Source organism: Centruroides vittatus, unplaced genomic scaffold (assembly GCF_030686945.1).
Source record: "Centruroides vittatus isolate TY-2023 unplaced genomic scaffold, ASM3068694v2 contig_1057, whole genome shotgun sequence".
Classification (NCBI taxonomy): Eukaryota; Metazoa; Arthropoda; class Arachnida; order Scorpiones; family Buthidae; genus Centruroides; species Centruroides vittatus.
In genome coordinates, this window is record NW_027120684.1 from 2,262,334 (window position 1) to 2,280,853 (window position 18,520).

At 30.9% G+C, this 18,520-nt stretch overlaps 1 protein-coding gene across 3 annotated transcripts in view; it reads right to left on the reverse strand.

Moving 5' to 3' along the window:
• The window catches only part of capt (adenylyl cyclase-associated protein 1), a 55,007-nt gene that overhangs the window by 21,034 nt on the left and 15,453 nt on the right, over positions 1 to 18,520 (reverse strand). Inside the window, exon 1 of one of the 3 annotated variants that reach the window (XM_067267307.1) lies at positions 4,701 to 4,849. The exons of 1 other annotated variant lie outside the window; for it this stretch is intronic. Coding sequence is in view for 1 of the 2 variants with exons in the window: in XM_067267298.1 (XP_067123399.1) it covers positions 4,642 to 4,675 (34 nt within the window). In the remaining variant the exon portion in view is untranslated. Of the gene's footprint in view, positions 1 to 4,641; positions 4,850 to 18,520 lie in introns of those variants that run through there. One more of the 3 variants, XM_067267298.1, reaches the window with a different exon arrangement.

Consider the following 18,520-nt stretch of genomic DNA (forward strand, 5'->3'; position numbering starts at 1 on the left):
GAATTCTGGGAACAGGGAATCCTTCGGCTCATTAAACAGTGGGATAGTTGTGCTCAGGCCTCTGGTGATTACTATGAATAAAGACTTCAATTATACCCACAGTGTTTGTACCTTTTCATTTGAACACCCCTTGTAGTTGCCAAGCTTTGAATTTGTAACTGATACTTCAGTCTGTAATTTGAGAGGGGCTTTGGGAGAAAATTATTTGAGATAAACATGGAAAATATATTGAATTTAGGATGAAAATGCAGGAGAAAAATAAATTTTGAGATTAAAGGTTTGAGATAGGGTTCAATTTTATATCAAAGTTGTAAAATCAGAAGGAGTCTGATATTCTCTGGTAGTCCTCTTTTTAGTGAAAAAAATAAAATTTATAGTTAAATATAGAATATAGTATCTTTATTAGTATAAATTAAATTTATAGAAAATAGCTATATATATATTTGCATATCTTCACATTTTAAAATTTTAATTGTTGTTAATAATACCCATGCCCCACACTTATGTTTATAAGCATATTGACAAAATATGTAAGTTTTTACTACTAATTATACTTTATTACTATGGTAATAATGACATCATTTTACTTTAAGTATTACTTATTTATAAATCATCATTGATTATTGTTAGTAAATCTTATCTTAGTCTAATGACAATTTTTGTATTGCGTGTAATCTAGATTAGCCTTTTCTTTCATTCAAGGTCACTGACCACCAAAATTATAATTTTTATTTTTAAGAAATATTTCAATACTACATTTTAAAATGGATAAATAAATAAAAAGCTATCAAGAACAATTACAAAGAACTATCAACTTCAAATAAGAAATTAGCAACAGTTAGATAAAAACTAAAAATGAGTAATATATAATTTAAGTAATACAGAAACTAAATACAAATTTAAATCATCAAAAAATGCTTTTCCTCTCTCATGGAACAGAATAATTTTAAAGTGCAATTTATATAGTAAGCTGTCAAAATATCAATTTTCAAACAAATCTATAGAGTAATAGTAGAGGATGATATTAAACAATAATTAAGTTCAGTTAGAAAGATAAGACAAATAAATAAAAGGATAAAGAGAAAAGGTGGATAGCAGTTCACTTACTTGAATTAATTTACTCAAATTAATAGATATTTCTGAAAAATTAACCAAGAAAACTTTGATATTTCCTCAAGTTTAAATTTCTAATTAAGATTCAAATTACAAGTGACATTTTATGCCTAATGAAAATAGCACAAAATAAAACTGAAGAATATTAAATTTCTTTTCAAATAAAACTAAAGAAATTAAACTATCATATAAATTGTTATGAAAACAAATATTAACAAACAGTAAGTGACAAAGATTTTATTTTTATAGAGACAAATTAGCATTAAGAGCTAGAAAAAGAATAAAATTTTTTTTTGCTTTATCAACTATCTGTTTTAATCTCAAATACAACCTTCCAAATCTTTTATATCACTTAAAATCTGCATTTAGAACATAAAAAAGGACTAAATTAACTGTTACAATTATTGTACCATGTATGATTTTAACTTTTAAATTAGCATAAATCCTATTTAAAAGTTGGTTTCTGTCCTAAATGATAATTGTTATTAAAAATCATATAATAATGGAATTACAGATCCAGATGTAATACATTAGTACAACTTCATTTTGCATTGCATACTGAATAACTGCTTGGGAATTTGCCTTATAGCTTAAAATTCAATTGCATAATGAAAGTGCTTCAGGAAATGAACAATGATTAAGATGCTTATCAGTTATTACCTAATGAAGCATGCAAAAGTAATATTAGCATAATACTGTAAATCACATCATTAAAGAAAGACAATAGCGATTAATGACAAAAATCAATGCACTTATTAGTCATTACTTTTCTAAGCAGATAACGAACTTCATTTTAAGTAATCAAATAAGAGTAATGCATTATTTGGATTCTCTCATGTAAGATAAAATTTCATATGGATGATGCTGTATATTAGATATACATATGATGAAAAAGTATCATCTAACTGGAAAAATACTAAAAGCTTTCATGACTCATTTTTTATATCAGATATTCACAAACCAGAAATAGCAGATCCACTATTTTAAACCAATGCATTTCAAATAATTTTATAATAAAAGTTAATTTATTATAAAATTATTGCCTTTAGGTAAGAAAAATATTATTCCACTTGAATAATTTAATTTTTAAAAATTTGTCAATTTAAAAAAGAAATATAATGTTTACATTTGTATTTGAAATAAATCACTAACAAATCAAACCTACTTTAATATGATCAAAAATAATATTATGTAAGAATTTTGTATAATAGTTTTAAATATACATACAATGAATGTAATTATTGCTATCATATATTTTAAATAAGTTACTAATGATGTGTTATGTAAGAGCTAGCTAGCTAGCTAGCTAGCTATAGTAGAATAATCTTATTAAAATGTATTTAGAAATGATAAATTCTTGTATCTTAAGAAAAAGAATCAAAAGAAAGATCGTAGTTCTTATCTATATATTCTGCAAGATGCTATTTAATATAATAATTAACAATTAATAAACTAAATATGCCTTTATTTTTGTTTCATCGTCATCTGTTTTGCTTAAATACCAAGATATAGATGATTATTAAACTTCAGATAATTGTTCCTTGTTAATAATTATTATAATCACTGAATCAAAACAAATAAGAACCATATTCAAATTTTGTAAGTATTAACTATGATTAAATTGTAAATTCTTAACGTTATATATTTAAATTACAGACAGCTATATTTCATCATTTGTTAGCCAATATTTCAACAAAACAAAAATTTTGTTCTTAACAAATATATTACATTATCACTTTTACTTTATCACTTAATTTAAAATCATCTTACAAATTAGGAAAAACTTATAAATTTTAATATATACTTTTAGTCACACATCTTGCTTGTCGAAAAGTTAGTACATTCACACTTATATCTTCGGCAATACAATTAAAAATTAATAATTATAAAATTCATAAAATTTTTTCCTATAAAAAAATTGTTCCATAATGAAGAATGTATTACCTACTTTTTGTAAATATTTTAGCATTTCATGTCCTCATTAGGAAATATATTTGCAACAAACAAAAGCTTTCATTTTGGAAGTTTCAGATATTCAATTTCCAATTATTGTAGATTTATTTTGAATTTAAAATTCCAAACAAAGTCAATTGCTTTTATAATTACTTCATTTTATTACATGATTGAAGTATTTTTTTTATTTTGAAATTTAATATTAAATATCTATTATTATTATTATTATAATTAACTATGAATTTTATATATAATTCATTTCAGAGAAATAAAAAGTTAATTTCATATTAATAATATCTTGTAACATTAACTCTAGTAAGGTTTTCATTATATTTTCATCACTAGGTTGTTAGAAAACTGTTTTAAAATCAGCATAAAACTGATAATCTTAACTAATATTGTAATAATTTATCTAATATAAATATGTATATTATATATTGTCCAATTAAGCATTATAAATAATAATAATCTTTCCAGACATATTTTGGCTAAATAAATGCACATGTACACTTTTTCTTGTTATATTTTAAACTTTTATTAAAGTTTATTTGTAATGGTATGTAAAATATGATTATCACAAAACAGGTTCTAATTTCACCAATGCAATTAATACAATTAAATTTAAATTTCTAAAAAAGAAAAATAAGATGGCTATTTGAAGACATAAATTATTTATAATTAAAAAATATATATAACATTTAGAAAATCAAATTGGTAAACAGGTGTAAAATAAACTAACAGTAAAATAAAGTTATGTACAATATTACCTTGCAATAAATTGTACATAATTGTTAAGACTATATTCTAAAATAAATTCTATACAAATGTGTGTTAAAATAATAAATCTGTCTTTTGTATTGTCAAAACATTATTATTGTTTAATAGTTAAATAACAATTCCTATTTTTACTTTAAAATTCACCTAGATTTTAAATGGATTGCACCTAGTAAAATTTTAAATTTATATATATACAAATATATATTTAAGAAAACTCCAAAAATAATCATGTTTCTATCAACTTCGAGTATACTTAAATTTTCTCCGTTTAATTTTTCATGTTAACGATTAAAAGATATAAAAAATATGGGGGAAAAAACAAAGAAAAAATTTTTTTATCGCATTCAATTTAAACAATGTCTTTGTTTACTTAAATCAACATTTTCATTCAAGTCATATATAATTTTCTAACCAGAATACAATGGCAGCATTTTAAATAAAAGATGACACATTTTTTTCTAATTAAAATTTCATCCAAGTTTATTCTATTAATTTAGAATTCAATTATTTCCGAATTCATCCGTTACGGGATACATATACGTGTAGATTTCATTTTTAAAAAAATCCTTATCTCGATTACAAGAGGAAAGAATAAAAGAATAATACAAGATTGACAAAAGTCTGACTAGAGCCTGAAATTGATAGAATTAGGAGAGGCGGCCTTTTAATGGATAGAGCAGAAGCTGTCAAATCTATAACTGACACAAGGATATTGTTTTTTTGAAACCGAGAATATTAGGCAACAATGTCTCCTCCATCGAATAACAAACGAGAAGTAAAATAATGTCATTAGCGTACCATTAGGTGCTTTGTTGGACAATGACGACCCCATCTTTCTCACCTTACCGTACACCTACCTCGTCAACAATTTTCCTTCTTTCCTATATAAAGCGAAAAGACGTCGACCGGAAACAACCTCGTGGACGGCGGAGACCGCAGCGTGGCGCTCTTTAAACGGCCATGTGACTCATCGCTTCTATATTCAGTCACCGATATATTTGTTTCGGTAATAAACACTCATTTAAATACTATAGTCTAGGTAGAAACGTACATTTTGCCAATTTCTGTTAAATCGCGTATTGCTCTTTACGTGTCTCGAAGACGTATGCAAATCTGCAATTAACATATTTGAAATAAGCTGCAATTAAAAATAATAAGTCGGATATGAAAAGGCGTGAAGTTCTGACTCAACCAGGAAAGAGTATTCAGTTCCGCAAATTCTTATTTTAAATGTAAACTCATTTGAATTAAAATTCTAAGTATTAATATCACTGAATGTGGATTAAACTAAAATACATGTTTATATATCGATTTAAATTAAAACACACTCGAAATAAATTTCGCAGATATTTTAATTAAAGTTTAAACGATCAAACTTTCCTTAAAAAATGTATTATATTTTAACTGGAATGTTCTTTTAAAATTATATTTTTAATATAAAATATAATTTCTGTAGATTAATTATAAATTACGTAAACTTTAAAATAATATAAGCAATATCATTCCTTCGTTACGTATAGCTAATGCACACGTATTGATAACAATAAGTGGCGCATTGTGACAACTCTGCTAAACGAACGGTTTTTATTAAAAAATATATTCTTTTAACATCTGCAATGACATAACTAATATTGCAAACAGTTTCGAAAAGACACCTACGTGAGAAAATATATATAAATACCAGTAACTCATTTATAAAACTTGGCCAACGAATAATGCAGTCATATTGGGCATAGCTAGCACGCCCACTTTATTTTTGCAAGAGCGCACACGAATACTCATACGCTTCTGTATATAAAGACTTTGGACAGGTGTTTGATCTAAGCGCATGAATTCAGATGCATTAACGGTTGACTTAATAACGGTCTTGTTCTTATTTCGAAATAAAAGTTTATTAAATTGGATTTTGCTTCTATTTGTAATGAAAAAAAAAAATACGGCGAAACATTCGTAAACGTCGATATTACGTAATAACTCAGTTATATACCAGCCACTAAACACTGCCAAAACTTTAAAAATAACCAAAAATACACACACAATTTCGAGTGATTTCTTTCTATGTCAACTTACACGGACTGTGTTTTTATTTTAATTAAATTAATGTAAAACGGTCATCATTGAAGACGGGAGGAGAAATCGAATGGCGAAAAAAGTCCGGGCTGTAACGATCTTCAAAACTGAAAACTTATTCTTAAAAACTTAACATTTCAAATTTAGAGACATTAATCATAAGCTCTTAAAAATTAAGAAATTCGCAGATAATTTTAGATTATCTAAAACACCTTGTGCAATCAATTGCGGTTTCTTAAAGTGGTAAATTCATTTAAAAAAACTATCCATGTTTGTACTGGTGACCAAAATAAAAGCTAAACTTTCATATTTCAGATGTAAAAAAAAAATACTTCAAATTTCATAAAGTTTGATACATGCATGGTAAAGAAACAAATTATGATAGAGGAATAAGTATTAGGGCTTCCAACTGTATTTATGCAAATAGCTTCAAGTCTTCTAACCATATTAGGTAATCATAGCCTTAACTTTTTTATTCAATGGTGGTTTTGGCAATCATCCATTCAGCCAGTTACATACAGTGAATGGATTGACTGTTGAGATGAGTACATAGAGAGATGAAATAGATTTCATCTCTTTATATACTGACTTGTATTTTACCGTATAAAGAAATAATGGGTCTTAGGGTGCGACTATGCAGACGCAAATTTAGAGCAAGCGAGAGGTTGCGAGCAATTTAGTTTTCGCAAAGGAACACATGCACAATAAGAAGTGAGAAATCTCGCTGGCAAGAGCAAATTTCTGGTTCTCGCACATATCTGACAGGGTTTGATATTTATCACGTCTCGTCCTTCTCGACATATTCTCGCTTGCTCACGTCTGCATAGTCGCACCCTTAGTTTCTCCTAAACGAATTGGGCAATGAATTTTCTCCAGCAATTTTGATCTATAGCCAGTTTGCTCCACATAATATTTAGATTTTATAGGTCCTTCAACAGTGTTCATTGCCAGGTGTTTTGTGGTCATCCTTTTCATCAGTGTCTATCTGGAATGATCCACCTTAGTGTTGTTTTATGGAATTTTTGAATAATACATTAGTGACACATGACCTGCTAATCACTATTGTTGCTTTTTAACGGTGTTATGCAGGGTGTGCTGATCACTGTTTTAGGATTTCATTCGTAATACAGTCACTGCAATTTATTTTGAAATTCTGCCATAGAAATCTCTGTTGGAAAATAATTAGCTTGGGAATAGATTCTGAAGACATTTGACATTTTCTGTGTCTTGAATATGTTGCCACTAGCAGAATGATTGAAGCAAATAGTTAAACCTTAATGGAGATACTGATAGATGTTGACATCAATATGGGGTGCATTTTTTGGAAAGTTTCAGAGGTCTTTCCAATTCTACAGCTGATCTCAGTGTCAATATTCCAATTATAGCTTATTAGGCTGTCTACGTAGGTGAATTTATCAACATGTTTAAATTTATGTACGGCATAAAAATCAATCAGCAGAATTGTTGTTGTTAATTTGCATAGTGTCTTCTCAATACTAATCCTCAATCCTATTTTTCTGGACATGTTATCAAGCTGGGTTGTTATCCATTGCAAATGTTCTTTTATTCCAGCCTGGAGAATGTTAGCTGCAAAATCTAACTTGTAAGTCCGGATAAAACACGGATATGCATTCCACATGACTGCTGTGTCCAGTCTGGTTAGTGCCTTTTTCGTTATAAAATGTATTGCAATCAGAATTAGGAAAGGTGAGAAGACACATCCCTGTATGATTCCTGTTTGTATTCTAAATAAGGTTGTCAGTTTTTATACAACAGCTTTAACATAAAAAAAATATATGGTTATAATTTATCAAACAGATAGCAGATGTTAATACAGATAATTATGAGGAAATATGATCATTTTCTAATGACAAGTCATATTAATTAAAAATTATATCTAAAGATGGAATTCATTGTCGCTACTGGAAGAATAATAGGTGAAGTTCAGAGAGAAAACTGATCAGCTGTAAGACATCTCCTTAAGATAGGTAATATTAGGTTCAGGTCTGGAAATCTGGATGAACAATTCATCTTTCAAATATTTTCATTTTCAAATTAATCATTGATAAACTAAATTTCCAAAGTTCTGTTAGTATTTACTAGCAATAATGGTTTGTGGACCCAGAAAATGGAAGGGCAGATGAAAAAAATTATTTAGATTACTAATAAAATTCAATAGATAAATATAATTAATACAATTAACAAAACAACAAATGTCTATTTTTATATAGTTTATTTTATGTTTATACAGGTTTTAACAGCGTTTATCACAGCAAAGTTGTGAAGAATACCATAATGAGAGATTCAAACCATGTAATTACAATAAATGCTAGCATCAATATTTAGTAAAGAAAAAAATAAAGAAAACTAAAAAAATTGTTTAAGAGGAATTTAAAATTAAAACAAGTGCAATAAAAAATTCTAAAATAAAATGAATAAAAGTATAAATAAACCAAATGCTTTAATATATGCTACAAAATAAAACAGAATTAATGTAATAATAAACTACTAAATTGGTAAAAAAAAATATTAAGGTGTAGCTAAGTGGTTGAGATTGTTGGGAAATCACCTAAAAATCTGAAAAGTTCACAATCTCATTTTGTTGAATAGTCTTCCCCAATTAATCACAGATCATTAATTAAAACAATGATACAGATAATTTTAATTACAGTAGTTTTAAAAAAACAGTAAAACATGTGAGTAAAAAGTTTTTAATTTGCACTATAAAAAAAATAAAAACTATATAACTGAATCTTGAAATTTTAAAGAGATATTGCTGTAATAAAAACAGAGTGGTAAAGAGAAATTTCTTGAAATTGCCTTCTCTTCAACACTCCTTCCCTCATAGACTATGGCCACTTTCACATAATCTGAATGTTTGTCCAGACCAGCTGTCGGCAACCCACAGCTCCAGACCTGAATTTGGTACTTTCATCAATCTGCTGCAGCTCCCTGTGGCTTTAGAAAATTAGTAGTGAATATTTAATTTGAATTTATTTAATTTTAGTTCATTAATTTTTTAAATGCAATTTTAAATTTGAAGATTATTGTGCTCTTGTAACATTAAAATAAAGTGTTTAATTTTTTTTGTTGCTCAAAATATGCATCACAACCAGCAGCGTGCAATTTGTCGAGCTTTTAAACTCAGGAAGGCAAATGATGGATAAATCCAAGAAAAGAGAAAGTTCTGGGGAAAAAAAAACAGAACATTTAATGCTACTTGGGCAGATTCATTTGCTTTTACTGCTGACAACAGTGGCTTACCAATATGCTTGATATATGGTGAGTTGTCAAACAACAAAACATCATATGTTGCAAAAAACATTTCCACAATAAACACACAACCTTTGCCAAAAAATATCTGGATGGAAACAAGAGGGGAGGAAAAAACCATTTCAGAACTGATGCAGAGGGTTTTTATCACAGCAAAAATCATTTCAAAAAGTGGATCCCATTTGCAAATCAACTAAATATACCAGTTTTGTGACTGCTCAGGAAATAGTTAAGACATGGAAGCCATTCAGAGATGGGAAAATATAAAAGAATCATTCATCAAGATTTCAGAACATCTATTCACCAACTCTAAAAACAAAAGTGAAATTGTGCAGAAAATCAGATATTTTCTGCACAATTAATCAGCACTTTGCAAAGACTGAACCATAAGAATGGCAGAAAAAAAAATCACCAGACAGCAAATTAAACACATCAATTCAGCTGTGGCATACTCAAATTGTCTGTAATGAGGCCAAAGACAAAGGTGATATTGAACAAATAGCACTATTCTGCCAATATGTGAACTCTACTGGACCACAGGAAGAAATGATTGAGTTGATACCACTGAAAGGCCAGACACAGGGAAGACATGTCTTGGATTGTTTGAAAGCCAAAAAAATAAACACCACCCACTTGCTGTCGGTGGCTACTGATGGGCACTGAATATGATAGAAGCACAAAAGGACTTTGTGACTTTACTGCAGAAATTGCTGGATAGCTTCTGATGTTTCACTGCATCCTGCACCAAGAGGCATTGAGCTCAAACATTTCCTCCCAAATGCACAATCCCTGACACTTATGTGAACATGAAAAAGTATGTATTTGGAGTCCTGTCAATCTTTGGATCCACATGCAAAAGTGAACAAGTCTTCTCCAGCATGAACTAAATTAAAAACAAACATCAATCATGCTTGACAGATGACAGCTTACAATCCTGTGTGAAGGTAAAGGTGGTGTCTTACAATCCTGATACGCAGACACTGTGTGCTGAGGTCCAAGAGAAAAACTCACATTAACCAAGTAAAAAAAAATTTTACTTCACTATTATAGTGAAGATCCTTCTTACTCGTCTCGTGATCTTTACAAATGTTCCGTTAGAAGGTCCGTCGGAAAGTCACACCTCCACACTCAATGATTAGTTATATACAGTTTATTTACAAATATTTACAAAGATATACACTATGCAATAGCATTACGTACACTACAGTATCGAAGCTGTGATGCAGCACGTCGACTTAGCTGGCCTGGGAACACGAGTCACTCTTCCGGAGATGGCTTAACCTCGTGGCCGTCCGTCTCTACAACAACCTTTCTCCAGAGGACTTTCCAAGAGGAGAACACTCTCTCTATCCGCCTCAAAGGTCTGCCTGTTGTTAGAGACCGCCACGTACCAGGTCCCTCGCCCTTTCTCCTCGCTTTTTTGCCACCCTTCCAATTTAAGGGATTCTGGCCCTGCCTCCTGCGACCAATCACTTCCTTCCCCTTCTTAGAGCCTTCCAAGACGTCCGCCCTATCTCCCGCCGACGTAGCTCACATTTGCGTCCGTGCTTTATTTATTTTTGTTTTCCCAAGCTGGCCGGCACGTGGCCAACGCATTGACCCTTAAGTGGGGACGCTCCACCTTTGATCCTTCCGGCCGTTTATGACCCCGGCTCCAGGTGGGAGCAATTACCTCAGTCGGGCGGTTTCTTTGACTCAGGCCGCCAAAGGCGACCTTTACAATTATTTTGCAAATATATATTTTACATAGTTTAGTGAAATAATGTTTTTCATTATTCAGCTGACTGCATGCTCATGCAATTAAAGGATGACGGCACACAGAAGCAGATTGCATTTTTTGTTAGCTACAAGTAGATAATTTAAGTTCATTTTTTATTTCATACACTGGAAGGCAAAAGTTAAGTTACAAGTAGTTTTTGCCTCATAACTTCTGAAATAAAGCACCAAAACATTTTGAAAATGTAGACATATGCAAATTTACATGACAAATAAGAAAATAGCAAAATATCTTGTCAATATGCAAATTACGTATGTTTAATTCAACCTTTAGAGGTTCATTGGTCACTCCTTTGACTTTGCTGTTTTTTGTAATCAAACTTAATTTAAACTTCATTTTTTTAAATTAAGGCATATTCATTAACATTCTAATGGCTTCTAGGCATTGTTTAGATGATTCTTTAAGATAGCATGCTATTGGATGGATGGAAATGGGGCTTAGTCAAGCTGATGCAGCAAGGCGCCTAAAAGTTTAAAGAATGGCGGTTTTACGACTCTGGAAACAGTTTACAATTAGAGGGGATATCTCCAGAATTCCTGTGGAAGGACATCCAAGAGTTACCACAGTGCAAGATAACCGATTTTTGAAAGTAACTGCCAAACGCAATAGAGGACTAATACGCAAAATGCTTGCTTCTGAGCTTGAATCAGCCACAGGAAAAAGAATTTGTCAGAACTGTATCCAGAAGGCTTGCTGCTGTTGGTCTTTCTGCAAGATGCTCAGTTGTGTGTATTCCATTGTCACCATTCCACAAAAAAGAGCACTTGAATTGGAGTCGTCAAAATCAAGACTGGATAGACCACAAAGTTCTCTTCACAGATGAATCCTGCTTTAGCTTACAAATGATTCTTGATGATGCTTTATCTGGAGAGAGGCTGGAACATGATATACACCATCAAACACAAGAGAAAAAGACAACTTCGGTGTAGGTGGTGTGATGGTCTGGGCAGGCATCTCTCACTGGGTGAACCGAGTTCCGTGTCTTTGAAGGAGGTTCCTTAACATGTCAAAGGTATCGCGATGAGATCCTTGAGCATTACATTCGTCTAATGGCTCACACAGAAGGCACAGTTTTGTTTTAATGGACGATAATGCTCATCCCCATAGAGCAAACTTGGTGACTCAGTATCTTCAAGATGTTGGAATTCAAAGAATGGACTGGCCATCCAGGTCTCCAGATTTGAACCCAATAGAGCATGCTTGGGATGTCCTTGGAAGAAGGTGGGAAGTCTCTGTCCCCCACCCAGAAACCTTAATGAGCTCAGGACTACTCTCAAAAAAGAATGGACTTTAATTCCTAATGAATTGATCCTGATTTAAATTTAATCATGGGGTTGTCTATTGCAACTTTGTGATTATGTTACTTTTGGATATACAAAACTGGCTCATTGATAATAGTGTAGTATAATTTTTAGCAAAAATTTGTCAGTAAGGCTCTTCTACATACAAAAACAATTAGAAAATGATTAAAACAATTTTTGAGACTACTTATGTAGTGCATCACCACTCTGACAAGAGTTGCTTCTGAGCTTGAATCAACCACAGGAAAAAAAATTTGTCAGAACACACAATTAAAGTCATCCATGGAAAGCTGTTCCATACAGAAGTTGTGAGTTAAACTTACCCTGGCTATAATGTAGAAAATTTGGCAAGAGCATTTGAAAGTATCGTATGATCTTGTCAGAGGCAGATAAAGCTTGCAGCAACTGCAAGCTTTACCTGCCATTGACAAGTTCAGAGGTTAAAATTTGTATAAGCATAATTACCCATCTGGAAAGAGAACATTTTTGAAAAGGACTGGTTTTAGCAGTGAGATGATGTTCATCTCTCCAGCAAAGTTAACCCATAAGAATATAAGAATAGGGAAACAATCTCCTAATGCTACAGTATAGCACAGTTAGGATAGTCCAAAAATCATCCTCTACAGGTTTTTGTCATATTAATAAATATGACAAAAACCTATGATCTACTTTTCTTCTCAGAGGTAACAATGATGAGACATCTATCTTGAAGTGTACCTCCTACCATAGCTATTAGAGAATGAGAACTTATTTTTAACAAGGCAATATACTTTGTCTTCCTAGAGACATCCTGATACCATAAAAGTATCAACACTAGTATCATGAGTAGTTTTAAAGTAATCTTAAAGTTTTGAACCAGCCAGTATTAGCATCAGGTATCAGAACTGTAATATTTGCAGATTTCTGATTCAGTATATACTAAATGTTACCAATACTGCATTAGTTGATTTGAGATGTTAATATATTTTCAAGTTTTTCAAATAATTGGCAAATTATTTATAAATAGTAATCTTCTAAACACTAAGCATGCTGTATATAAACTGTGAAAATGAAATTTGATGTAATAAATTTATTGATCTTTGGTCATTAATATTTTACTATATAAGTTTAACTTAACTAAACTTAACTAAATATTACACTATTTCTGTTTCAGCCAAAACTGGCTTCAAAACCCAAATTCAGTTTCGGTTTTGGCTGCTGCTGTAAAATCCAATTTTGGTCAAATCTTACCTGTCTGTGAAAATGTAACAATACCAGATCAGATATCCAAGGAAAAGCATAGATACCAATATCAAGATATAAACAACAGAAGATAGGATATTTTGGAGATATCAAATTTGTCCAACCTGTGTTGTTGCACAGATTTTTTATGACGACACATCATTTTATGTAATAAGGTTATATTTTCCACCATGTGATGATATTTCAAGTTCTCTTTACGAATCGGAAAAATGTCTGCAATTATTGCATAACAAAAAAAATAATTATTGCTATAAATTTTAATGCTAAATCACAAATATGGGATAGTAATATACAAGAACCACAAGGTAAGGCCTTATTAGAAATAATTATGAAATGGAATTTAGTTATTGAAGATAATGCTATGGAAGGCCCTACATTTATCTCTAGTAGGGGCTCTTCATTTATAAATCTCACATTGACTTCTATTGAAATGAGCCAGGTGTTAATGAGTGGTTAAAGTCTAATAAGATGGTTTTGTCTGTCGAGAAAACTAAGTGTATGTTATTGAAAAGGCTTCTTGCAAAACAACAACTGCCATTATTAAATTGGATAATAATAAGATTGGAGATGTTATACCAAAATATTTTATAAATGTATGTTATGAAGAATGTCTATTACTTCACATGTTGAATACATGTAATAAAGCTCTATATTGTTTTTACAAATTGAGAACTATTGCAGGAAAAAAATGAGGAATGAGTTATATTATTGAAATTATTATAATGGTATATGGCAGTGATTCTCAAAGTGGGGGTCGCGACCCCAAGGGGGTACAAAAAATATTTGGGGGGGGTCGCTGAAAAATTGATGCCAGATCAATTATTTTTTCAAATATTTTATAAATTTATTATGGATTCATGTTTAGAAATAATAGAAATAAAAAATATATAAAATAATTTTTACTTAAATAAATTGCACGTATAAATAATAAAAACAATATAAATATTTTAATACAAGCCTAATATTCATAAATTTGTGCGCTATTGGGGAATCCCCAAGTTCCACTCTCAGCCTAAACTATGATAGAACAACATTGTCATTTGGAACAGTGTTCGCTAGTAGCGTTGCGTCTGTGGGCAAGACAAGTTAGATATACAGTAGAGTGTCAATTATCCAAAAACCAATCAACTGAAAGCTTTTCAGTCGGCAAATTTAAATTTCCACTAGTGCTGTGGCGCTGCAATATTTGGTTGTCTTGGGCTACGCCAATATTATTTTAGTTGGTATGCGTTTTTAGTTGGCAGCACTGGAGCGACATTGAGAGGGTACTTAACCTTCGTACTTAAAGAACAATTTCTACTGCTGCTCTCCAAATATTGACTAATTGTTTACCAATCGATATAGAAGTGATAAAATGGTATTATTTCAGTAAAATAAGAGAAAAAAGTTTTGTATTTAATTAAAGGCCTTGAATATGATTTTAGTATTGATGTTGATAATACAAAAACTAAAACTATTAAATATAAATAAAGAATTGTTGGCATTGTGCCAGAGTAGATGGAATATGGAAGTTAAGGGGTAGAATAACAACATTTTTTCTGTACAGTGGAACAAAGAGTAAGTACAAATTGGATATAATTGAATTATTATAATACCCAGTTGTTGAGTGGGACTGGAGATTTCCAGCAAAAATTGTATCAGTTTTTGTTGGTTGAAAGTGACATGTAAATTTGGAAAGGTGGATACTTTGGAACATTTTTTGTTTGAATGTGATTATTTAAGAAATGAAACTGATGATGTTTTACATATAATGAACACAAATAAAGATGAAAATTGGTCTTTTCAAGATAAATGTTACAAAATAGTGCAAAGTAAAAATAATTTTATTAAAATAACTAAAGTTGTTAAAAATATGTTTGAAATTAGAAATTTGATACATTGTGGTTAATTTTATCTGGTTAATTATAACTGAAAACTTGTTTGTTTTGATGATGTTTGTTTAGTCCCTTTTATAATTTGTTTTAAAGGGATTTCTAATCAGCAGTTTCCTATTTTACTATATACAATATTTGTTTATGTGATTTTTATTGTTAATTACACACAGTTTATTTTATGTTTATTGTAGCTTTTAATATTTGATGTTTAAATTGTAAAGAATCACAAACAAAACCTTTTTAACCAGTAATTAAACTTTAACATAGTTTCCAAACGTTTTCAGCCTTCACCAAGGCCTGCCTCGGGTGTTAAAAATAAAATAACTTGCAAAAATTGGAATGTTAGAATGATGATGCTCAACTTTAAATTTTGAATGTATCAAATTCATGCGGTTGATTGACTTCATTTGAATTTCTCATATAGGTACTTCTACACATGCGCAACCGTCTCACAGTCTTTAAAGTTAATACAGTTTCCTTTCAAGTTGGCTTTATAAATTTCCCAAGCCTCCAGGCAACGATTATGGTCTGTTTGAAAGGCTTGCTTAATTAGTCTGGTGTTCTGGAGGTCAGCATATACTTCTGGATCAGTGGTGTACATGGACAAGGCAGTGTTATGCATGTTGTTCACAAGGTTGTGTTCGTGTTCATGTATCCTTTTACGTATGGTAGAGCCGATATATACTAAGTCTCTTTGGAATCTATCATCCCTAAGAGGAACAGAGTATACTCCTAGGGCTCTGCTTTGACCTATTTTATCATTTGCATTGTGTAGAAGCTTGTATATTGTACTGGATCTCCTGTACACAATTTCCATACTACTCTGGTCTGCAATATCTTTGTATATGGAGTTTAAATGTTGATTGAACTGAACTATAGTGCACCTAGAGCCTGTGATGCATTGTTGGCATCTTTTAGAAGTAGATTGAGTGTTGGTTGCTTCACAATTCTTTTTAGCAGCATATGCATTTTTATTAAAACTGTGCATTCTTCAGGAATGTGTCAATGCACAGACATATCAAAATATCACAGACATTTACAATACCACAGTTAAGGAAGCATTTCTTATTCAACAAGACGGGGCATCCTCTCATACCACAAAGTCAACGACGTGTTGGTTACAAGAAGGACAGATTGCAATCCAAGGCAGGATTCCTCAATCAAGCAATTCCCCAGACTTAAACTCCATTGAAAATTTGTGGGGAGTCATGAAATGATAACTTAATGAACAGTGCCCAACTTCTAAAGAGGAACTAGTGACATGCATTTGACACATTTGGAACTGCATCACCAGAAACGAATGTGAAGCATTAATGGTTACATTAAGACGGCAATATGGAGAGTATAAAAGCACAGTATCTCTAGTATTGACAGAAGGAATGCAAAGCTAAATATATTGGAATGGGAGTAGACTTAAAATTTTTAATTTATATATCCAATAGAAAAATTTGATGTGTTTTTAGAAAGTAGGCAACCAAGACAAACATATGCAATTTCTGGGCAGTCTCTAAATGGAAGGTTAGAAAGTTTAAATAAAATGTAAATTTTAGCCAATTCTGAATAAAGTTTATTTAGAGTAGATAGAGGAACAGAAGCCCAAATATAATCTATTATAGACTGTGTTGGTGAAAAATCATATTACAGTAAGAGCCTGCTTAACGCTGTTTCGGTATTACGTGGTAGTATTGGAATTACCCGAGATGGCACGCAGTGTTGGGATCAAGGCGTAATATCAAATTTTAAAGCTTATCTGCGACAGACGTTCCGACAACTGATTGATACAACAGATGGAGCAGATAAACAATCCATTAGAGATTTTTGGAAAAACTATATCATCATGAATGCTGTAGATAACATCAACCTTTCCTAGAATGAGGTGACCGAGAAATGTTTTGAAAGGAGTATGGAAGAATGTATGACCGGAGCTAAGCAAGGATGTTGACACAAGAGAATCCATTGTTAATGTCGACGAAATTGTCAAGCTAGCTAATGAAACAGGGTTGGATAATATAAATGCACAGAATATTGAAGAATTATTGCAAGTTACAACTGGAGAAAGTTTTTCCAATGACGATCTTAAAGAATTAGTAGAACAACAGGTGCATGAAGATGACGAAATTAGCGTTTCTGAAGATGGGGAACAAAAGGAACTTTCAACGGATTTTCTAAAAAAAAGTTTAGCCAGTATAATGGAAATAATGGATCAGTTTATACAAAATGATTTCAATTTTGATAGAAGTTCAAAGGCAAGACGAAGTGTCATGGATGCGATGTCTTGCTATCGACAACTGCTTGCTGAACGAAACAGGAAAAGGCAAACGATGTTAGATGACTTCTTCACAAAGAAACAAAAGATATCAAATGAGGAAGAACCTTCCTCATCACAAACATAACTTCTTTACTCAAACTTCTTTTTTTTATTTTCGTGAATGTTTTATGAATAAATTTAGATATTAGCAATAAATAAGTCTATAATTAATGTAATAAAAAAGTATTTAACAATAAATGTTACAAAATAAAACAAAAAAAAAACTGATAAATTTTCCTATTCTCTGTTCTGTTTCACTTATCCCCCTTATTTACATGTTAAGATGACCCCGTTTAACACTGTTTTGTTTAGCGCTCTGTCATCTAGGAACACATCTCCCATGTTGAGCGGGTCTTACTGTATAAGTGTTTTTACTGAAAATTATTTTAAGATTTTATCAAAGCATTCCCCTATGAATTGAGACTTGTTTAAATTTTCTACAACCAGTTTGAAAAAGCATTTTGAATCAATTATTATACCTAAATCCTAAACTCAATCAAAGATTGAAAGTAGTTGACAATCAATAAACAAGGTATAAGTTGGTGCTCTTACCAGGATATAAATCATTATTCTAGTCTTTCTAGAATTTATTTGTAAATTTAACTTCTTAAGTAAGGTATTAAGTTTATTAATATTGCATTGTAATGAATGATGATGATATTAAACTTGCCAATAGCTATCAACATATTGCATTTATGAATGAAGAAGAAATACTAGAAAGTGTTTTATTTATATACACTATGAACAGTAGATACTAAGGATCAAACCCTGAGGTATTCCCATCAGTAGTGAAAAATGCAAAAAGTAAAAATTGGAAATCTTAATCTGACAA